The sequence below is a fragment of the Thunnus maccoyii genome, chromosome 15 (genome assembly GCF_910596095.1).
Source record: "Thunnus maccoyii chromosome 15, fThuMac1.1, whole genome shotgun sequence".
Taxonomy (NCBI): domain Eukaryota; kingdom Metazoa; phylum Chordata; class Actinopteri; order Scombriformes; family Scombridae; genus Thunnus; species Thunnus maccoyii.
This window is the reverse complement of record NC_056547.1, coordinates 30,677,992-30,702,813: the sequence shown is the minus strand read 5'-3', so window position 1 is coordinate 30,702,813 and position 24,822 is coordinate 30,677,992. Positions and strand designations below refer to the sequence as shown.

Genomic DNA, 24,822 nt, shown 5'->3' with positions numbered 1-24,822 from the left:
CCAACACACACATCACTAAGTAAAGTACAACACTTCTTGATGCCTAAGTTATTAGCTTTACTGCCATTTCTGCGGTGTCAGAGTGGAACTGAACACATTCACTCTGACAGTCAAAGTAGAAATGTTAATCACGGTTGGCAGTCGCCCCTCTAGCAGATGAAGATGGTCTGTGTAAATGTGGAAGTTATTCAGTCTCTAAACACTGGTCTGAAATTAGGATGTAGGCTTTGTGAAAAATGAATGCAACTTCTGTCGACCTCCACAGTCTGGATGTCAAAGTACTGTGTGGAGAAGCTCATCAAACCCAGCAGGAGCAACTTGCTAATTTATGATTTAAATGATCAAATTCCATGATGATGAGCTTAAATTATGCTTTAATTCTGATTAAAATGAAAATTTAAGCTAATAAAAACGGGAACACATGTAAAAGTGGAATTTCAGCTACAGGTTATTGCTCACTCACTGATACTTCTTATCATCCCACATCAGCTCTACTGTACTAAGGCCCTTTGCCCAAATTTGGATTTCCTGGCTGCAGTAACTATGGTGTTGAATAATAAACCCAAATTCAATACATCCCTGTGAAAGACTCTGTTCTTCTACAGTCTGCAGTGAATCTTCTTTTCTGATTAAGTCCTAATTTAGATTCATGTTGATAAAGTGGGTAAAACCTCAAAAGGCAGCTCCAGTGATCACATTTCCTACCTTGACAATAAAATTACAACCCACAAATCCCAGTGATTTCACACATGATGGCTCTGACAGCTATTTTGTTAATGCCGGTGTTTATTTACTTGTGAAATGGCAATGGAGGGGTTTGGTACTATTTTCATGAGAAAAGCCAACAGAGCACTCCTGTGATCTCATCATCACTGATACTGGATAAATATAGCCTCTGTATTGCATAACATACCATGACTTTGTTGGCTCTGTACTTGCATTCGCTTAAAATATGGTTCTTATTCTGCTGTATGTACTGAGGAAGTTTCCAGTGGAGTAACCGTTCCTCAACAGCTATTCAGAGTAAGAGGAGGGGAACTCCCTGGTTATCTGGTAATCCCCATACTTCCTCCTCCTGCAGCCTACAAGCAGCACCACACACCAGCAGTGGAAAGTATTAAAGTATTAAAAAGAATATCCTGGGCTTTCAATTTTATGTCTCCATATTGTTATTTCATTTTCTGTTTTGATAGGTAGGTCATCGTAAGAATTTTTAAAAAATGACTTCAAACTTCACATATTTCATTGTTTTTTAGTCAAGCAAATCCTCTACCACAAATCAAAAAGGTGCTGGATTGAAAGAAAAAAAAAAAACTAACTAAAAAAAAAAAAAGCAGCATGATGTTTTCTCTACTACATAGTTCTCAAAGAACTTCAGTACAAAGTCAAGAGGTTGTGTTACTGTGTGTAGCACAAGCTAGTGAAAAACTGTAAATGGAACTATGCATGCGCAGTGGCATTTGTCATACATAGAACTACTCTCCAGAGATTGAAAATGTGATCACTGTTATTAGTTTTTGGAGCTGTTTCTAAACAAACTAACATGACCAAACTCTTCATAATGAAGCGACATGTCACCCAGTGCAGTGACGTGACTCACTGACATGTTTTCAATAGTTTTTGGACAACAACAGGGGTTTACAGCTTAGAGGAATACGATATATCAGGCTTTGGATATGCACACAATACTTGTACGTAGATCAGTTCATTGTTGGTATGGCTCTGCACATGAGATTTGTTGACAATAAGAAAAAATAGATGAAATTACCAGACAAATCATATAAAGGGCTTTAATTCAGACATTAACCTTCAACATCCTCTGCTGGCAACCAGTAAGGACTGTGGAAACTTTGAAATCATTTAGCATTTTTAAATTTGGAGTGGATTCTGTCCATATTGGACTTAATTATGTTACAGATCTCAGTAATTTACTTAAAATGTTATCATAACCAATAGAATGGAGAATGAATGGTCTGTGCAATGAAAATAAAGCCAAGTTGTAATAAATCATGGTTTTCATTTAAGTTAATCGTTACACCCTTGCCCTCTTTATTTTAGCTTCTAGAAGCCGTCTGGAGGATCTAGACTGTCAACATCACCTATATAATAATCAAACTGATGTTTAATGTAATAAACAGTGTTACATTGTTATGCATGAAATCAGACAAAAGTCCTCAAACGTGAAACAAAGCAATTAGAAATTCAATTATAAAGTTTTCTCGGAATGATTTGGATCTTCATGATGCAATATCACTGTTTGTCAATAATGATAAAATTGAGTTGCAACTTGTGTGACTGATTAGTGAGGAAACTGTGATCGCAATGCACTTGGTGCAGTGCAAACAATGCTGCATGTGTCAGTGCACACCCCAACCACAACCTGAGGAAGACCCAGTGTGGCTGATCTGTTCTTTCTTTTCAAGTGTGATCTGCTACATATGTAATAGAGAATTCTGTCAAACTGTCCCTGATGTAACCCTCTACTGGCTTCAGTTTGTATTGTAACAAACCTTTATTATCCTAACAAGACTGTAAGGGTGTACAGCCACACTAGCAATACAACCACTGTTGAGAGCTTTTTTCTGACAAACAAGTCAGTAAAAGCTGAAAGATAACCAAAGTTATTAGGAAAGTCATTAGGATAAATATTACATGTTAATAACCACATTTCCCAATAGTGTTAGGTATCATGGCCAAACACGGGCAGTAGATGTTTCTTGATGTGAGTTATTACAAAGTTGGGATATCAGCACCCCAAGTAAACAGTGAAGGTTCAAGTCCGAGCTCTGACTCTCTCAATCACTCAGCCAGTTATCACAATAAACATGCACAATAATGACAAAAAGACCTCTCTTTAAAGGTACAACAGTATTTATTAATCTCCATAAGAATCAACAAAGTCACCAAATGTTTCAGTTAACACACACTATCCTACCAATTAATACTAATCAAACGACACACATAAAATAGCAGCTGTGTATGGTCAAAAACATGTGAGCAGAAGTGTGTGTGTGTGTATGTGTATGGGTGACCAGCTGACGTGATCTGGCCAGCTGATGTCACGCGACCTTACGATGGCGGATGTGATCTGGTGAGATGATGTTGCATGAGACTCAAGATGGCTGACTTTGGGAGGAAGTCACGTCATGCAAGAACCAACTGGCAGATGTTGCCGCAGCGTTCCAGTTAAACAATAGCTAGATGGTGCCGACCAGTGATCGGTGTCTCTGCACTCACCCAAATCAATTTATCAAACACACATGTTCAAGTGAACACAGGTTGAAGTCTAGTCACATGCAGTGAGGGGAGAAGCTTCAGAAAAGGGGAAAAGGTACACACAATTACCTCCATTAGTAATCTGGCTGATGGAGAAAGCAAAACCTTTTCCTCACTTGGTTACAATGGAATGGCGGTGTTAAATTTGTGCGGCTGATTCTTAAAGCCACGGCTGCATTGCGCATTACTGCCGGTGATGTTGGGGCGTCTCTGCCAATCAGAAATGAGAGCTTGAGGCTTCCCACAGAGTTCACACCAACGTGCACACTGGGCAAAGCATGATGGGAAGTGGAGTCTGTGAGAGCAGCATCTGTGAGAGCGCTGCTCCTTTGTTTCAGAGAACAAAGGAAAAAGGTGGCCTCATGGTCAGGCTTCAGAGTTTACATGTAGGCCTGCCTTTGTCCGACCCCATGGTTGAGGCACAACATCCCCCCTTTTGGTCTGAGGAGGTGGGTGCTGGTCATGGTCTTCAGAGCAACCCAAGGGCCAACTAATCCACATAGGAGGTGTGACCGGTGGGTTACATAGTCCATGTCCCTGAAACAAAGACTCCTTAATCCCTGAGGAAAAGTTAGAGAGTCTATACAGTTCAGTTAGCAGAGGTTCTGGCATCTGGGCAGTTAAAAATGAGGCATCATCTGGGCAGATGGTTTCTACTCATGAGGTTGTGCCTGACTACCTCTGACAGTGTTCCTAAGGCATGCAAAGTGTTACTGGTTAGGGCAGAATGGAGGTTAACAGTTACTATGGTACCCTGGAGGGTTTTACCCAAGTCCTTCAATTGTTCACATTGGATAAGGAGTCTCTGTTGGATTTCTGGCATTTTCTCATTGAGTTTACCCACATGCCTTTGAAGCAGTTTAATGCTGACAGAGTTGGCGGCCAAGGGTCCAATTGAGATCTGATGGCCAACACTGCGGTGATCAAGTGCCCCACAATATGAGTACATTTTGTTTATATATTTTATTTTGTTGGTAATTGTTGTATAATGACAATATTACAATTGAGGGTGTGCTTTACCATAATTGTTGGCATGACAATGACATGGTCGGGAATGAGGTGCATACGCCATGTTCTGTAAGCATCACCCTCTCATGTAATATTGCTTAATTTAAACATATTGAAGCTTGTGCATTCTCTGATATGGGTGGGAATTAAATTCCATTTATCAGCTGCTTTGACTGAAAATGCTCATTTTTGTGTTGGGTTGCTTTCCACTTTCAGCAAAAGTGTAGTGTTTCTGTAGTTTAACTCGATTTGAAGAGTAGGTTGTAGCTTCATTAGATTGTAGCTTTACCAACACTACATCTGGGAACTATGAATGTAACAACGTTTTTCTGGTAGGTGTTGAGGTATAAGTGAAAAGTTTAACCTGCTGGTGGTACTAAGCCAAAGGTCAGGAGATCAAAAAAGTCTGTCCAATAGATGTTGAGCTACCTCAGTCTGAAAAGTGGTGGATTGACTGTGCTACTAGCGTGGCTGAATAATTTACACTGAACACAGATAATATTGTGAGAAAAACAACTAACTTTATTTGTCATTCTTGCAATTCAAATAATCAGATATTACAGCAAATAGAAATATATTTTGAATACTGTACCACATGATATACAGCTTGTATATGCAAAGTCAAACATGATCATTATTTACATCATCGTTATTTACAGTCAGTGCACATGTTCTCATGTGTATCAACATCACTTACAGCTTCACTGCTTTACAGACTTAACAGTTAAAATACATCATTACAGACAAGCATACGGTAGATATTTACACATTGTCACTTGATGTAGCAGGAATACTGCACAATGTTCTCATGGTTTATACATCTGTGTGTCATACTGTAGTTAATAGTCAACAAACAACTCAAATTATCCACACTACTGAAACAAGCTGTGCTACCACACACAGAGAGAACATGAGACTCAACTGGAAGTCAAGAACAACGTTAAACCTTGGCTAGATATCCTACAAGCACTGATATAGTTGTCATTAGTTTATGGAGGTGAAAAGGGTGCCTATGAGTGTGTATTGCACACAAAGAAACAAACTATAAAGAGACAAACATAACATGGCACTGTGATGTTTGTCTGCTTCTAAAAGTGTGTGTAATGAACAAGGACTGTTTGTCATGTGGAAAGGTGACATCACCATATTCTTAAAGTGTCAGTTCACCCAAATCCCAAACAACTGTCACCTTGAAAACAGTAATTTGACAATAAATTTCCACATACAAGCTACATCCATGTGATAAACTCACTACTTAACCAGAGCAAGGCCATGAGATGCGGTTGAATGCTCTGAAAAAAGCTTGTAAGTAGACCTTGAGTTAAAATTGCTTTGTCAAATGCTTTCATAGGCATTATTTCTTCAGTTGAAAGTAGATCCAATGAAGAACTCTGACAGTGTGTTCTCTGGATTATCCAGAGTAACAGGGACACTTTCTGGAAGAAGATTCTGCTACAAATTTTATAATTTTTATTATTATTATTATTATTATTTTTTTTTAAATTTTTTTTCTTTGTTTTTTCAATGCTGTGAGCACAGCAACTTAAATTCAATTCACCTCCATTGTACTGGGGTGGAAGCAGTTGTGCATGGACAAGTTTGAGAGGCTGATATCTTAATACTTTGGCAAAAAACCAAAACAAAACACAAAACAGAATCTGTATGGCTAGATAACATGAGAGATTAGTGAGAAAATATGTCTTTTATGGGATTTGGATGAAATAACCCTTTAAGCTTAACAGTTGAGCAAGTTAGGTTAGTTCAGACATCTAAAACAGGGTAAGGTAAAATTTCAATCCTGGTAAAATAAGAAATATGTTTTTTTAGATTTGGTGTTTGGTAAATTGATTAGACACATTAGTTAAAGAAGAGCTACATATCAACACAAACCTGATTAAATGAATCTCATAAACTAGATATTGACACAGGAAAACTCTTCAGGACAGGGCTTCAAGATCGAGTAAGCATCTTGAGGCCCTTATCATGTCAGCTCATACTGTGCTTCAGGGGTCCATATTGCCCAGCTAATTCTCAGCTAAATTAACACAGGCTTACTGTGTGCCCTGTGGCCCCTGTAGGCCTGGGGCCCTGGGGTGGTGCCATGCTTTCACATGTTGGTAATCCAGCATTGATGTTACCTCATCATTCCCTTTAATTACTACTGCAAGCACGTTGGGATATTACTGCAATCAGAATAATATGTTGATATGCAGTATATGAATGTCCCATTCAAAATTTGATGGACTGTTAAAATTACATCAAATCATGTTTCCTTATATTTCTATCGCCTCATATGACCAGACTATGATATGTCTCACGAGTTAAATATCCACTATTGTTGTAGAGGTTGTAAAGACACAAACTTGTGATTTTGGGAAACATATATACAATTGACTGAAGATTTTAGTCTGAAAAGAACCACTTGTGACTTAAATTGTTGACCGAAAGGTGAACCTGACACCTCTCTGAACCTCTGAGCCTTGTTAACTATACAGTAGATAATGAAACCTGGTTCAACTACTGCATGACCAGTCAGACACAAGACAGACACAAAACCAGTGACATGATAGCCCAACACACATTTTGTTTGTAGAGGCTTTATGTTGACATAATAAGCAAACTGAATACATCCCTGTGCAATATCATTAAAATGTTAAATGAATCAGTTTTTCAAATGAACTGGCTTAATTATTCTTAGGTTTAGTCTAAAAACAAATTAAAAGTGTATTAAATGGAAACAATTTGTAATTACTTAACATTTTAGTGATATTGACCAAGGGTGTACTCAGTTTTGTAAGAGCTGATTATTGAACTATATATTTTAAAATGCCTACTGTCTAATTCACCAGAGGCCTTACACAGTGAAGGCCTTACACTCAATCCCACAACCTCCCAGCTTCCACGTTTTCAAAGCTGATGGTTGCATTATTTTTGGTCCCTTTTTGTTGTTCATTTAACAAGACATGGCATAAAGTGGAGTCTGTACTTAATATTTGTGTTTAATACAATAAAGCTCCTCAATGAAATAAAACTGTCTGTAAAGAACTGACTGAAGTAGCACAGGCTAGACCTCCTACAGTAACACTAAAGCCATCTGTGCACTGCTGAAGATACTGTAAGCCTTCTCATTCCACTTAAGTCTGAGACTCAGTTGTGTGATTCACAGCAACTCACGGAGCCACATTGAGACACCAAGAGCCCCATGCTGTCATTTTATGTTAGACAAGTTATTATTAGGTATACAGAGGTCAAACACGTGCTATAATTTCTAATTTCACTTTCTGCAATGAAAACAGTTTCATTGGAACTGTATCTGTGAACTGTACTGTCCACAAAATACCCAGAAAGAGCCATGGTATTTGGAAGTGAGAGCAAAAAAGCAGAAGAGTGAACACAAGAAGTGAAATGCAGCAGTCTGCACAGGGGAAATCTGATGTGGGCTTGTTGGTTTTGTTTTCAAGAACAACCAGATAGACTATTTTGTTTACAGCTGTAGAGGAACTTTGTGAGGTGATATTAACTAACCTTAGGGCATTGAATCTAACACTGACTTGCTCTGGTAATAGACAGACATGAAAACTAAAATGTAATGTAAACTGCTGTGCTTCTGGGTCAAGTATACAGTACTTACTGTGGAGATACAGTATTTGTGCCAGCAGGTACTAAATTTGAATTTATATCTAAATTCAACCTGAGTTTATATTCTCTATTTGGAATTTCAGGATAGAAACAATTTTATCTCCATTGGAAATTTTACTTCCAAGCAGGTCAGCATGACCTGTGAAGTACCACAAGGATCCATACTGGGCCCTCCTTTTCAGTACATGCTCCCAGATTTTTAAAAACAAAAACATTTATCACCCTACATATGCTGGTGACTGATGCTAATATCTACATTACTCTTTCCCCAGCTGACTACAGCCCCTTTGACTAATTATATCAGTACATTTAACAAATTAATGACTAAATGTGCCAGACTTATCTATTGTGAAATAATGACAAAAAGGCCAGTCAATAAAATAAATTTTGTCAGACAGACATGAAACTGAAATTGAAGGACTGAAATGCATGTGAATTCATGTATCCTCTGTCCAATCCACATGAAAGTAAAACAAAAAAAATTCAACAGCTGCTGCTCTAAGTATCAGCTAATACTGGTCTGAACTGTTGTGTTTTCAGTCAGAAACAAATCTCCATACCTGCCAACATTTAGGTTTCAAAATATGGGAGTGGGGGGGTTGGAGGGTGGGGGGATGACGTGAAAGATAACGTTTTACTTGAGTTGACGACAACTATGCTTGTTACTGTAAGTGCAACAAAACCATTGCGAGTAAAAAGCCAATATATACTTTATCAAACAACCTATTCAAAAAGCATAAACATGTAGAAAAGTGATATTTTCAACTGCTTTGCCTGCAGTGTCCCACCCAATACCAGTATGTTTTACACATCCACAGTGCGCTGGTTAAGCTAATAACACGAAAGCTGTCTGTATGTAGCCTAACAATTTATCTGAGTTTGCAATGTATCTTAAAATTTGGAAAATTCTTATAAACTTAGCTACTGGCTCCTCCTCATCCTCTCTACCAGCAGTACATATAGGCAGTGAATCACATTAGCAGCAGAGGGAGGAGGACAGAGGACAGGAGAAAAGACTGCCTGCGCAGAGAGCAGCTGTGCACATGCCCCTTGAATCAGGTTGTGGTGACAGATGGGTTGAAATTGTGGGTCGTCTGTGTGTATGACGATTATTCATAATAAAAGGTTGAGGGTCATGCAAATGATGGGAACTTCCCGGGAGAAACAACAAAATGGGAACACAGAGGGAGAGGGGACGAACATACAGGAGAAACCCAGGAAAAACTGGAGGTGTTGACAGGTATGAATCGCTCAGTCTCTCAAACGTGTAGTCCTCCAATACACTCATTCATTTAGACGTGAAAAGAATCCTGGAGAACAACTTCAAAAAGCTTAAATATTACATACCAACAAATTGTGTCTGCATTAGCCTTATGGTTTAACATTTAGGCCTTGTCAGTTGACAGCTGGTCCATTGTATTTAATTTCTGGCATTTATCTGTCTTTTTTAAATTAAACAGCTGCATCCACGCATTAAACACATAAAGGTGTTGTAATTCATGCTTTTAGCCTCATGTATTGCTCCTTCAGCTCTTGAGTGTGGCAGTCACAACACTTGGATACAGTAAATATCTGACAGATGAGATGAGAGCTGTGTCCTCAGCTTTTCTTCGATCAGGAGTTCATCCACAGTGATGGGGGTTTAGCATGAACACACACAACTATGTACAATGACGCAGCAGTCTCTTTGAACAGAGACCAATAACAATGTAAAAAACATCTCCAAACATTTAACAAAAGGAGCTAAAAATTAGTTTTTTATGATATGGATACAACCAGTTACTTCACAAAACTGGAATCATTTATCATGAAGTCTGTCCTTTTGTCTACAGTACTAGTATAGTACTATCGCAAGACATTAGGAGGCATTATGGCAAGGTACAGATATGATAAATGCTTTGCCATAATACCTTGGTCTCCAATTGACTATTTATTGCACCCTTCCCCTGAACAGAGATTGTTCTGTCTTTGCAACCATGACTAGCCACGGAAGATCTGTCAAGCTTTGAATTTGTGTGCTTGGGGCTCTAGTAGGAGTTATACTTTGTATATAAAGTTTGGTGGGTTGTTTCTACACAGTGTGTTTATCTGTTGTAACACAAGTTGCAAACATTAGCATGCTAAGTAGCTTACTACTACAGTAGTAATCTAACTTTGTGTCCAAGGCCAAGAGTTAGAATGTCATAACTACATTGTTTGGAGGCAATACAGGTTACTTTAGAAAAAACTCCATTTAGGACTGACACATCCACTACATGAGGGCTGGTCCTGGATGATACTACTTCAGAGTTTAGGCTAATGTTAACAGCACATGCTCTTTACTGGATTCAGGGAAGTTTACACTCCCAAGCCAAACTTGTTACATTGTTACACATTGCATTAAACATATTGTTTGAGAATATGAGAATTAAAACATAACTCAAACCTCTGTGTTGCTTGGTCAAGTATGTTTTTCTATATTGAGCAACCATATAGGGTTATGTAAGAATGAAATAACAGTCTGATCTTTTTTGTTTTTTTGCTTATCATACTGTATTATTGTAGGGCTAACTAGCTATCATTCAAAATAGAACGAATTTGCTCCTTTATTTCCATATCTTCCACATGAATCATCAACTGGCAAGGATGCTAATCCTTTGCCTGTTAACTTTAGCCTCAGTGTTTAAGCATGATCATGTATGTAGCCATTAACTGCATATTTCAGACCCCGTTACAGAGACATTTTGCAGTGAGTCAGTTGAAGACAGTTTTTAATCAACTGCCAGATTTGCTCAGGTTTATAAGCTTGTTAGCTGTCTAGAGTTGATAAAATTTGCCTGCAACAGTTGACATTTAAACTGATAAAAATGGAGGTCACCGACTAGAAATAGAAAGCTTAATTTTGTTTACCTTTGAAATCCACAATTGAAATTAAGGATGCATTGTTTCAAAAATCACTATTAATTTTGAGTGGTAAAGCTGTCACCATTATAACTTTGAACTGCATATGTGCTATGCTACAATGGAACGGTTACCAGACTTAGCAACCAGAGCTTAGGGGGCTAGGCTTAATGAATAGTCAGTTTTGAGCATTTTTTTCTCAAACCCCATCTGGCACATGATAAATCACTGGTAGATGACAGATGCAAAATTGTATAACAAAATGTATGTACATCTTTTTTTCTTTGGGAGAAAATAAGAGCAACATATTGATTAGCTTGGGAAAAGTGGAACAAGTGGAAATTTAGATCCTCACTGAAGATTCTTAGATATTAGCCTTTCCACTGGTTGTACTCAGGTGATCTGTATGACTCAGCTCCTCCAACAGATACTGATTTATTACTGAATCACATGTTCATACCTCATTCTCTCCACCTCTATGTAGTTTTGAACGTCATGACAGTCCTCCTCCCTCCACTGTTCACCTTCACCTCACTTGTAGAGTAGCTGCAGCCGGCTGGTGTGGCAGTTATTGCGGCTGATCTTGCTGTCCGGCTGGTAGAGGCTGGATGAGTTGGCGAAAGATGGAGGGACAGGGTGGAGGTCAGAGGTGGGGGCTGGGTACCCTGGAGGAGGGGCCAGGGATCTTGGGTCACTCTGGGGGATGGTGAGCGGGGGAGAGCTGTGGTTCTGATTAGTGATGGTGGATGCTCTTCTCCTTGATCGCAGGGCCTGTCGCTCAGAGAGCTGGTTCCTCAGCTCTGACACACGTTCCTCTTTCTGAGAACATAAATGGTAACAAAGACTCAACAATATCTTCTAGTAGCAACTCCTGTAAGATAGTTTTCTGGTATGTTTTAACTTAAAAGATGCTTGTCAGGAGTTGTGAGGAAAGACTAGAAAAATGGGGGTGACCGGGGTTCTAGGCTGGTTTCAGTTATCTAGCCATACTGATAGCTTTATTTTCATTTACTCAAGTCTTGAACTGTCAGACTCAGAAGATTTCTGCCTCCACTCAGTACAATAGGGGTGAACAGAATTTTGCTCAAAGTATTACATATTACATAACTCCATCTGCTCAGGAGGATTGTGACATGCAGATGAAAGCTCAGGTGAAAGCTAGTAAGATCTTAAGTAAATATTTTTGAACGATTAAAAAATTACATTAAAAACTCAAGAGCAACATTTTTTTTTGTGCTGCCCTCTTGGTCATGTCTCTCTTGACATTTACATTTTAAATGTAAAGAAAAGGAAAGAATAAAGAATGATATGAGGAACAGGAAGAGCTTGGCTGACCTCCTGGATTATCTTCTGTAGCTCCTTGTTCTCTCTCTCCAGCTGTCTGGATTTCTCCTCGTCGTTGTTGTTGGTGGACGAGCCGGTCTTCATTGTCTCCTGGGCGTCTGACTGCCACTCACCCCGTGTGATCAGACGCCGCATCTGCAAATCATGCATGTTTACCTTATTAAAGATGTGATGTTTACTATTTACTGAAGATGTTCAACAGACACCTTTACATCATTTGGAACTATTACTCTCTACACTTTAACCAAGGGTCATAATGACAGTTGGCTAAACATTGATTTATTGGTTTATAACCAGAATATATGTCACCAGGTATCTGATTTTAGGGGAATTACCAGAATAGGACTAGCTGAGATGACAGATATTCGACTTTTCAGTTTTGGGGCATGTATTCAGTAGGGCTGCAACTAAAGAATATTTTCATTTTTGCACTTAATTTGTCTATAAAATTATATATATTTAATTTGTCTATAAAATATCAGAATATACTAAAAAAATACCCATTACAATTTCCCAAAGCCTAAATTGATATTCAAATGCCTTGTTTTGTCTGACCAACAGTCTAAAACCTAAAGATATTCAATTTACTATCTTAGAAGACTAAAAAAAGAAGAAAATATTCACATTTGATAATGTGGAGCAAAAAATTACTTAAACATTGAGTCAGTTATTAAATTGTTGCTGATTATTTTTTTTATTGGCTAACTAATTGATTAATCAAGGAATTGTTGCAACTCTACTTTACAGTTTATATGTATAATTCTATTACATCATATCACATACTGTAAATTGCACGTGCAATGCTGATGTTATTTTGTATCTCATCATAGTCAGTGTTGTCTGCAACATTCATCATTTTCTCCAACTTCTCAGCTAGTTGGAGAAAATTAGATGAATGTTGCTATTTGATATTTTGTAAACCAAGTGATTAACCAATTAATTGTGAAAATAATCTGCAGATTTATTGCCTTATGGTAGGGTAAGTTTTAACACTAAGTAGATGTTCACAGAAGCCAAATGCTCAGTCTCGGGTTTTGTTTGTATATAATATCGCTTAGATGGCTGCTTAGATTGAGAGTAAGCCTCACTATAAATACCAAACCATAAATTCCATATGCTAAATTGTAATAAAATTATGACCAGGAGTTGGCTTTCACTAGAGAAAATTAAAGCTGTTTCTCTTTTTCCTCTACAGAATGAAGTGCTGAGTCAGTCAGTGTTTGAGCTGCTGCCATCAATCTTAAAACAGTCTGCCATCAGATTTATCAGCCTGTCCTGTATGCAGTTTAGGAGGACCATGTTCCATATTAAATGTCTGAATTGTTGTTTCTATGCAGTTTCTGTTTACTGTTGTGTTTGTTTGTATTTCTCTATCAGTGTTGGGTAGGGTAGGAGTGCGTTTGGTTATTAGTAATAATTCATATCTATCATAGATAAGTATGAATTATGAAATCAAGAGATTATTAATATCAATCAATAATGCGGGCTCTAACTGTTGATATCAGGGGAGTTTCACACGGGAGGGCACCAATATGTTGGATCTGTGAGGAGCACAGTTGGTTATTAGCAATAATTAACATTTATCAGTGATAATTAATTAATTATAAAACTTAATAGGATTATTAATATGAATTAACAACTACAGAGCACCACCCAGAAACCGGGAACAATAACCAAACAAGGTAGTCTCATAAAAGAGTTCACCTAGAATGTTAATATCTGAGTGATATCAACATTCACAGGTGAACAAAGAAGTGTTGAATTCGAGCACTGACTCTCTCAATGACTGACTGACTGACTCGCAGTGGCAACATGATCTGGCGTGATGACGTCAAGGGTTTGGGGCCATGGATGTATAAAGAGAACTGGATACAGCGTTGGAGGCGGGGTCCCGTTTGTTCCTATGAAAGTTGCTCAGTGGCGCATGAAGCCATAAAAGTTCGACTTCCACATATAAAATTACCTGGATCTTCTGGGATGATTGGGCCCATAGAGCAAGCACACTAGTGGCTTTCGCCGGCAAAGCCAGCTACTTCTGGCTACTTCCGGTTTAGCCCTCTGGCTAACTTGAATGGGGATAAAACAATTCAATTGTGCGGCTCTTTCAGACTTTCTAAATGTGATTGGACTGAATGAATCACATTCTGAGATGAGTCATTTCACGGGGGTTGTGATGCTCAAAAAAATGTATCCGCTGATTTATGGACATCTCTTTCACAATTTAAGTCTATGGAAACAAGTCTTTTTGGGCCCAATAGCGTCACGTGACATTGTAATTACACGGTTTGGCCACTATGTCAAATTGGCCTCACAGCCCGGCGCTGTTCCTGGGGGCTTGTTTGGGGTGTGGACGTGACTATGGGAGGAAGTCACGTCACGCGAGAACCAAATGGCGGAAGTATGGCAGTGTCTTGGTTAGACAATAGCAAGATGGCGTCGCCTGGCTTCTTGCAGTCACCCAATTTGTCACCCATCCGACGTTATCCGACCATCAGATTTATGTATGTGTGCATGCGTGAGTGTGTGCATGTTAGTTGCAAGAGAGGGAAGAAAGAAGAGGGGAGTGACCATGAGGGGGGAAGAAGCGGTTCTTTGTCCACAGCGCATATGGACGGCATGGCGGAGAAAACAGCAGTTGACTCAGTGGAGGAAGAGCGAGGCAGAGACGTTCCGCATCTTCCTGAAGAAACTCTGTTTCTTCCTTTTGCAGGATGTGAGAGTGCTGGTTGCAGCAGCGGTCTCTCTTGGATCCAGGGATGGTGTTTGGGTGAACGCCGCGAAGTCTTGTCTCGTCTGGCGAGGGGAGAGTCTTCTGATCAGTGGGGGAAAACACATGCGTGGGGTACCCCCTTTAGTCAAGCTGACTCACAGAGGGGCAGAGGTTCCCTTAGCTCAGTCGACATAGAAAGGCGATGTTTCTTTGTGTTTCCTTAGGTTTTAAAGGGGCGGTGATGTCTCGGCTGTGTCATCATGATGCTCCTCTGTGCAGGAGCGTCTCTGCCAATGAGAGACTGTTTGTTGAGACCATTTCCTGTTTAGCACCTATGTGTGAAATTTGCAAAGCATTAGCGGAAATGGAGTCCAAAATGGACTCCCATTGTCTGTCCTGGCGCCCTTATCATGCAGGCCTTTCTTTGTGTGTTGAGGCCCAACATTAGAAACAATTAGTTTATTTATGCTCTCAAGTAGAACTGCTATATCATGTAGACTCCCAAGTCTTTTGACATTTTGTGCTGAGTTTGGCACTCCTGATGTGTATGTAACAGGAATATTCTGCTGACAGTGTGCAGTTTTGACTGCTGCAAATACAACCAATAACTTCCCCTGTGTTTGGAGATCCTTTGGGGGAGAAACACAGATGGCATGACAAAATGCAGTTTACAGGACAGGCTGCTGTACAAATCACTCACTATAACATCATGATGATACCAGGCCAATTCCCTTCCTAATCCTGAATTGACTAAAATCTTTAACCACCTGGGTCTTAACATTTTACTCTGTTTAACTGCCAATTTGGGGATGCTGGGACATCACTAGACACAGTTTTCCAACAGAGTCCAACAAGACAAACTACATGTGAACCATTAAACAAACTCCTTATTTAACCCACGTGTTTATTTTATTATTACTTTATGTAAACCACACAACAGTAATGTCTACTATTATCATCCATTGCATTGTTTAATTACCAGTACAATTACCATACCAGTGTGTGCAAATTTTAGCTCCTTAACAACAAATTATGTGCACTTAACATTTGCAACTTTCAAATGCTTTACTCTGTGAGATTTTAGATAATCACAGAGTAATCTAGTAATTTTACCTTTTCACATATACAAACAGCATAAGTAACAGATAACATGTGAAACAGGTGGTACAGGAGAGAACAAGAAGCCTCATACAGTGGGCCTCACCCTAAATTAAAGATCCCCTCCAATCAATCATTAAATTGGTCAGACTTCATTGATATTGCACCTTACAAGTTGAATGCAATTCAATCTGCTTTACAAGTGACTGACAAATGCACAGAATGGCAAATATGGACTGGGGGTTTAATGCACACTAAGATACAAGTGAAATATCCAAATTAAAACAAGACATGTCATGTTATTTGAGTTGTGTTATGGTATGTCACTGCCACCTGGTGGACAGATACAGACAGTATCCTGTAATAGGGTTTTTTAAAAATAAAGGTTACTGAGTGAAACACAAGTTGTGTGTGGTCCCAAGCTCTCACTTCTACACTCCTTTTTTGCCACTCTAACATAATAATTTGATAATGATAATTTTAATGTTTGAACATTTCTGTTTTGGCAGATATGTCTGATGAGATTAAATTAACTATGATCATAGGTCGATTAGGCTATTGTAGGCAACTATTGGCTGTTGGCAGGATCTCATGTGAGGACATTTATTATATTCAGTTAATATTTCCAAAACCATAGCCTATGTTCTATTAGGCTAATATGTAGGCTACAATGTTTTTTACTTCTTGCGACTGGGAAATTCTTCTACCTGAGAACATAATTATTGTTAGCAGCATATTTTCAACCAAATAATCAAAAATGGTCTGTGCATTGCCAGACCTATTCCACAGTTCTATTAGTGTAACATTGGAAGAAAACTCTCCTATGGAATCTCAAGCCAACAACATGCTGCCATCAACTTTTATAAAAGTTAGGTAGGGTCCTCGATATGTGCTGTTGTAGTGCAGAAGAAGTGCAGTAAAGCTTTAATTATTCATTTGACCAAGGGATTAGGCTGCTGTTGACAGATTAGTGGATGTGATATATTAACAGAGGATGTGTGATCATTTTGCAGCCAATTTATGTTGAATTTGGAAATGTTTAATGTTTGAGAAATTACATGGGTGTGGGCAGGATATCAAGTTTAATAAAATAGTTGGGACCACTAATAATTCAGGCAGACCGTTGTTGTCTTGCACTTATTCTGTGCAGGCCGTTCTATGCTTATTTATAGACTGGACACAGCCTACATATGACCGAACTGTCAGTGTTGTAGCTGTTTTTAAAAATGTTGAAGGGTTAGATTTAATGTTAATCTGGATAGCTCCTTATCAAGAAAAATAAATCTTGTGAATGACAAAACAGAATTTCGAGCCTTTTTCTATAAATTCTATTTCTCATCAGAAAATGCTTTCATGTCCATTTTTCAGAGTACAAAATCAATTCAGACGAAGTTACACAGATTGATTACAATAAAACTGTAAAATGTTAATTAAAAATGAATTGAGCAATAAAAGCAGCATAACTACACCCTCTCTAAATGGTTATCTCTGATATGCAATTTGTAATTTATGAAAAATCACTGGTGAGGTCCTTTCGATATGTGCACAACAATGGTAAGTATGGAAGGTCAAAATTAGTCCAAGATGGAACTCTGCCAACTACAGTCATGGGTTATAGGTTAATAGGTGAGCACTCACATCACATGCCACTAACATCCATCTTACATTTCACTTTTTTAAAAATAATTATAATAATCCACTGCACAAGTGGAGGTTTCCTGCTCTGGCTTCCTCAGCATGTGTGTTCCTGATTCCTGGCTGGTAGCACCCATAAAGAGCAATGTCACCATGTCTGTGGAGCTTAGCAGTGATGGTGATTACTGAACTGTTATAAACAGTAGGAGTAATGAAAACAATATCTGTCTATGTCTATGTTATATCTTTTCTATATGCGGATATCTGACCATATATTATATATTTTATAATATTATGCATTTTATATTTTATCTTTTACTTCCTTCTTTAATTCTTATGTAAACCTCCATAATGGTTTGTTTTCTTTGTTTCTTTTTAAATAATTTTGTTAAATTTGTGACTATAATTCTTCTTTAATACAATTAAAAAAGACATACCCCACCCAATCATGATCATAAATACAGCATATTGCCACATACTTAAGTGTATTTTGCTCTCAGCCATGTTGCAAAATCTAGTGGAAAGCCAGACTGCAGAGGAGTGGAGGCTGTTGTAGTAGTAGATTAATAGTCATGGTTTGGAACGTCACATATGGGTGAAATTTACTGGTATCCACATACTATTGGCAGTATAGTCTATGACCAAGAAGTGAATTTTCCTTTACAGAAGTGGAGAGCATATGTATCATTCAAACTGGTCCTCAGATGAATAGATGAATAGATGCCTAGGCTGACAGAACAGAGCAGACTGCTGAGGACTTAGGCAGATATTGATGCTGACACAGCAATTTGGGGCCAATCTACAGGCCATTACGTGATATATTATAGCAGCCCAGACGACTTAGATCCCTTGTGAAAGGGGATTCATTAAAGCTGACACTTAAATTGCTGCTGTAATCTGCAGGGAGGAGATGATGAGTGGAGGACAGTGGTCTGGTTTTACCTTAGGAATGAACAGAACCACTAGGGTGATGTAGACCGAGAAGACGATGGCCAGGGAGGCGAAGGCGAAGGAGGCGTCCTGCTGGGAAGACAGGATCATGGTGACCGGAGCTGTGATCATACACAGAACCTGAGGAACAACAGCATATTTACTTCTTTCAGTGCAGAGAAAGAATCTCAATACAGGTCAAATGATCACAAGACTTTAAATCAAAGAGGTCTTAGACTTTGTTTAACCAAAGAGAGGTATATACACTACCTGTACCTCTAGGTATGCATCGGTTACACCTAGAGGTAATGTATAAGAGATGCAGCCATGTTAAAACTGGGCAGGATTAAGCCAGATTTTAATGCTGAATTGGTCATCCCTGACTAATTTTAGAATCGGGCAGAATTTCTGCCAGATCTATTGTCATTTGTCATGCAGTTTGAGGTCACAACACCTGATTAGTCCCTGATAGATCAATAATCTGGCTCTTGTATGATCGGATTTTGGCAGGTCAGAAATAAGTTTTTTTTTTAATTTCTTGAATGAAAATGTTGTGACATAAAACTAACTAACTGATGGCTAAATTTGGCTAAAATCACTGAAAGTTGAGAAATCTATTGTTTTTGTAGAGATTATTATTATTAGTTATTAGGGCTCAAGCACAAAAGTGCCAGGGGCCCAACGGTCCCTGGCACTGAAAGTGCCAAGAACCTATTGTTTTTGAAGGGTTTATTGTTATTATTAGGGCCCAGGCACGAAAGTGCCAGGGGCTGAACGTTCCCTTGTGCCAAGGGCCCTACAGTCCCTGGCACTGAAAGTGTGAGGAAACGATTGTTTTTGAAGGGATTATTATCATTATTATTATTATTTGTATTATTATTATTATTATTATTATAGTACGCCATTGCATTTCTCAGGGGCTTGGGATGTTTGAAAACTCATGAAAATGGCACGCACATCTGAACTGGCGAAAATTGCGATGTTCTGTAGTGACTGGGCTAACTATGGAGCCAGTGGGCTCCATAGTGCCCCCAAACACAGGGCCATTTTGGAATAAAGTTTCTTTGATGTGCATGAAATTCAGTGGTTTCATTGCTCTCAGCATTATCGACATATTACATATTTTTTAAAAAATTTTTTTCCAACATTTTTTTCAAATTAGTAAGTAATGCGATTAGTATCACAATTGGGCTTGGGTGTGGCACATTGGCTCTATAGTGCTCCCTAATTACTGCATGTGCAAGGATACTTACTTATCCTTGCACATGCATCAAAAGTGGTGTATCTTGATATCTGATATGTGTCTTTGGCATGGGTGTGGCACAATGGCTTGAGGGCACCCCCTCCAAAATTTCAAATTCAAAGCCCCCATCTTTAAATTTGACATATATGTACGAAATTTGGTAGGCAGATGTAACATCTCCAGACTTAAATAGCCTCTTGGAGCCATACCCTAATTCCAACAGGAAGTCAGCCATTTTGAATCTACTTCGCATTTTTTTCACAAAGTGAAGCCATTGACAGGTGTTGTATTTTAATGAACTCCTCCTAGAAATTTAACCAGAGCAACTTCAAATTTGGTAAGTTACATCTAAACAGATTTGTGATGCTAAATAGTGAAGCTTTTTAGATTTCATGGAATGCCCTTGGTGTGGCGTGCCGGACAATTTTGCCCAAAACATGTTTGGGGCATTAAACAAGAACCTTGACCTTGACTTACCTTGACTTAATGTATTGCTGCATTAAATGAGCCACTTCTATTCTACATGCAAACAACTTTATTTATGGTTTTAATCTAATTTATTATGCTGTTTTCACTGTCATATTTAAAAGGGTCAGCTCACTCAAATTCGGTAAAAAAAAAAAGTAGATTTATTTGTCCAGATTTTGAGATATCTGCCTTCACCCCAACAAAGTGGAGGTGAATGGAATGTCATTTATGGTACCTGTCCCTCTAAATAATCCACAGATCTCACTGTCTCACTTTTTGTGAGAACTACTTTCTACCAAAATAGTCTGTCGAATGAAAGCCCTGGACAGAAAGGTGTGTGGATTATCCAGAGCAACTAGGAGAAAGATCCATTATTGCTGTTGACAAATTAAAAAACACCATCATAGATTGATAAGTACTCCAACATACCAACAACTGACAGAAAACAGAAAATCCTATATTACCAACAAGACTCATACACCCTCAGACAAAGACATAAAGTCGTATGCATTAAGAAGGACATTATAATTGAATTTAACTTTTTAATTGATGACTGTATATTTTTTAATAATATGCAGATAATGTTTTTATCACTACTCATCATATATTATCATCATATTGTGTGTATATGTATGTATGCTTTGGCAACACAGGTTTAATTTCCCTCAAACCAATAAAGTTTAATTAGAATCAGAAAGTGAATGGGAGTGAGCTGGCATGAGAAGAAGAAAATGCACAGAACACAGTGAGATGACAGAGGGAGAAGATGAATCGAAGGGAGTCTGTGATAGAATGTGAGAGGGTAGAGGAGTGAGGGACAGAGACTGAGCACAAATGAAACATGAGAGAGGTAGAGGTGAAGCTGGAAATCAATACATATTGATCAACAGTCAGTCATCTCTGTGCAAAAGCTGAAAAATCCTATCCAGACTGGCAAATGGAAGCAGCAGGTGGACACCAGCAGCAGCCATGTTTTCTCTGCTGTGTCATTACTTACACACAGTGAGGCACAAACACAATCATGCCCTCTGCTCAGATACCACCCATCCAATTTATTTCACCCGCCTCTCTGGAACAAATAACATTTCTGTGCACTTGGGATTGTGTGTCATTCATTTGGAGTCAGACGGCTTCAAAGCAGTCTGCAGCCTTTAGAGAGACAACTTTAAAGGAAAATCTGCCTTATTACCACCTAACTTTCATAGTTTTGTTCATCCATCCTAGCCTGGTCCCAGACCTCTGTATCACTGCCACATATCATATTTGTTGCCTTAGTGGTGACCATGCAGTGGTGTGGCTCACTGACATGACACTACACAATACTTGTAAGTAGATCAGTTCATTGTTGGTTTGGCCCTGCACATAAAATTGGTTGACAATAACAATAATATAGAAAATTGCCAACATACACAAAGTCAAGCTTTGTGTATGTTGACACAAGTCCAAGTCAAGTGTAGAATACCCCAAAGGCAGGAGCAAAGGATGCCTGGCAACTGTTAGAGGCACAGATCATGGAAGGAGAGAACTCAAACCTGGATTCAGTGGTTTTAATATCAGGTGATTTTAATCATGTCAACTTGTCTCATGTCAAATCACTGCCCAAGTACAAGCAACAAACAAGGGGTGATAAAACGTTGGACCATTGCTATTGTGTCAACTCCAATGCATATCACTCAGTAGTATGGGCCCCTTTTGGTCAGTCAACCCTACCTGTGCATTTGTCCTTTTTATTGACTTAAGTTCTGCCTTTAGTATTATTATTCCAACAAGACGAACTCCTAAAGATGGGTGTCAACAGGTCCATGTGTAACTGCATCTTTGACTTTTTGACCAATAGATCACAAATAGTTAAAGTCAACAACAAGTTATCAGTGCCCATAAGCATTGGTGCTCCCCAAGAATGTGTTCTTTTGCCTCCCCTGTACTCAGTGTATACTAACAATTGTATTTCTCTCTCTGACTCAGTTACAATCTTCAAATTTGCGCATCACTGACACCACTGCAACATGTCTGAACTCTTCCAATGATGAAACAGCTTAGAGAGCAGAAGTCTCCTCACTAGTTGAGTGGTGTGCTCATAACAACTTAACCCTAAAACATCTCCAAAACCATGCAGATAGTTGTGATGAGCTTCAGCCCTTTGTTATCAATGATCAGGCTGTTGTGATAGTAGTAAACTTCAAATACCTGGGGACCACTTATCTTCTTCTCTTAAATGGAATATAAGCCACATTGTGCAGAAAGCCTACCAAAGATCGTTCTTTCTGCGAAAAAGGCAAGGATGTATGATTTTTTACAGAGCTGTGACAGAGTGTGTTCTCACATTCTCTGTCACAGTGTCGTATGGAAACTGCTCAGCCGATGACAGGAAGGAGCTTAATAAGGTAGTGAAAATAGCATCAAAAATCACTGGTCAAGATTTGCCAAGCATTTGTGATATTCATAATACCCACATGCTAAGGATGGGTCTGAAAATAATCAGAAACCCCTCTCATCCAGCCAATGAACTTTTTGTCCCCCTCCCTTCAGGAGAAAGGTTCAAATTCAAATTCTGTCACATACACAATCATACACGGTACAATGTGAAATCTGAAATGCCTTATGTACCTGTTCCGGCTCAGTTAACACAACAGTAAACAAAACAATAATTAAAAAGAGCACGAAATAATTTAAGAGGGTGATTAAAATAAGACACATATACACAGTACACAGAGTTGTGTGAATAGTGTAGACTAACTTGGAGGTAAAATATGGTGTGTACTATATCCAAAGGAAAAAGTACAAAATTGTACAAAGTGCAAATTGTCTTGATAGTCCTTAGAAAACCAGGCTTGGAGGTGTGTATGTGTGTGTGTGTGTGTGTGTTTGTGTGTGTGTGTGCCATCCTCTCTGTATTGGCCTTCGGGCAGCAGTAATGCCTTTCTGATGGCAGCAGTGAGAACAGTCTGTTACTGGGGTGATTGGGCTCCCTGACAATTTTCTTGGCCTTTGATCTGCATCTCCTGCAATAAATGTCTGGCAGGTTGGGGAGGGTAGTTCTGATGGTTCGCTCAGACGAGTGGACCACCTTCCTAAGGGCCAAGTAGTCTTCTTTGGTGCCGCTGCCCATCCAGGTGGTGATGCTCCCAGACAGGATGCTCTCTATGGTGGAGGTGTAAAAGTTCCTGAGCACTATGAGGGGGAGCTTGAAGTCATTCATGCGTCTGAGGTGGTAGACACACTGACGGGCTTTCTTTACCTGGGTGTTGATGTGGTGGGACCAAGACAGGTCCTGAGTAATGTTGATACTGAGATATTTAAAGCTGTCAACCCTCTCCACCTGAGCCCCTCTGATCCTGAGTGAATGGTAGTTCCTCTGCTGCTTCCTGCTGAAGTCCACTATCAGTTCTTAAGTTTTACTGATATTCAGAATGAGGATATTCTCCTGGCTCCAGGTTGCATAGTATGAAGAGAAGAACTACACAGCACATATCCTGAGGCAGTGAGGGCCCTTAACTCCCCATCATCAGTTCAGTCCATGATCTTAATTTAACTGTGTCCCCTAGGGGGTTTCTTAATGCACAGAAATGTGTGTTTTATTTACTCTGTTAGAGTATTTTATATGTTTATGCTGATGTTTTATTTATTTTGCTCGAGTATTTTCGATATGTTTATACTGATGTGTATCTGTATTGTATTGTTGATGAGTGTTTGTATTGTATTGTTTTTGTCTAACCCAAGCACACATCAAGACAAATTGCAATCAATGTTTCATTAACACAGTAATAAATTATCTGAATGAATTTTGAAAAAAAAAAGTCTTGATTCAGTCGAGACACGTCCAAATCAAGTAGCTATCAAGTCAGTGAAGCCAAGTCCAGTCAAGTCTCGAGTCAGCTGAGAAAAGTCCACGATAAGTTTCAAGCCAACCTAGACAAGTCAAAGTCCATTTTTAAGTCAGTCAAGACAAGTCTAGGTCAAGTCTAGGGTAAGTTGAGACTGGTCTAAATCAAGTCTAGAGTCAGTTGAGACAGGTCAAGCAAATTGCATGTCAGGTGCAAGTTCAATTCAATTCAAGTTCATTTATATAGTACCAAATCACAACAGAAGTTACCTCAGGGCACTTTTCACTTAGAGCAGGTGTAGACTGTACTCTTTAAGAATCAAATGTTTCAAGTCTCTGAATTCTGACCATTAATATGGCATAACATTCGAACATTTTGCTTCCAAAGCTGTGTTATTATTGTTTATGACATACCTCAGACCAAGTCATTTGAATCCAAAGGTCTAATAATTAAATATGCCTGTTCCTCTATTCTATTGTTCCAGGACTTTACCAGGTCAAAACTAGAGACTTGAATGTTTTTGCTTTCAAATCTCAAGTAAGTCAAGTCCAAGTCTAATCCCAAGTCCTCATTTCCAGTCCAAGCCTCAATTTTCAAGTCTTCTGCTCTGGTTGGAACACCCACATTACAAAAACATATATTCTCACATAGCTTTAGTGGTATCTATCCATGCAGATAGTTTAAGTTTTATTTGTCCAGGTTTTGAGATATCTGTCTCTGAGATTTCTGCCTCCACCACAATACAAAGGATGGGGTTGAAATTTGTC

General features: G+C 38.8%; 1 protein-coding gene across 1 annotated transcript in view; it reads right to left on the bottom strand.

The window, feature by feature from the left end:
* Window positions 1–10,327: 10,327 nt before the first annotated feature.
* LOC121912801 (gamma-aminobutyric acid type B receptor subunit 1-like) overlaps window positions 10,328–24,822 on the bottom strand; it is a 151,144-nt gene continuing 136,649 nt past the window's right edge. Inside the window, exons 17-19 of the mRNA XM_042435244.1 lie at window positions 18,533–18,661; window positions 12,139–12,282; window positions 10,328–11,622 (exon numbers count right to left, since the gene is read on the bottom strand). Coding sequence (XP_042291178.1) covers window positions 11,335–11,622; window positions 12,139–12,282; window positions 18,533–18,661 — 561 coding nt within the window. The 3' untranslated portion in view covers window positions 10,328–11,334. The remainder of the gene's footprint in view (window positions 11,623–12,138; window positions 12,283–18,532; window positions 18,662–24,822) is intronic.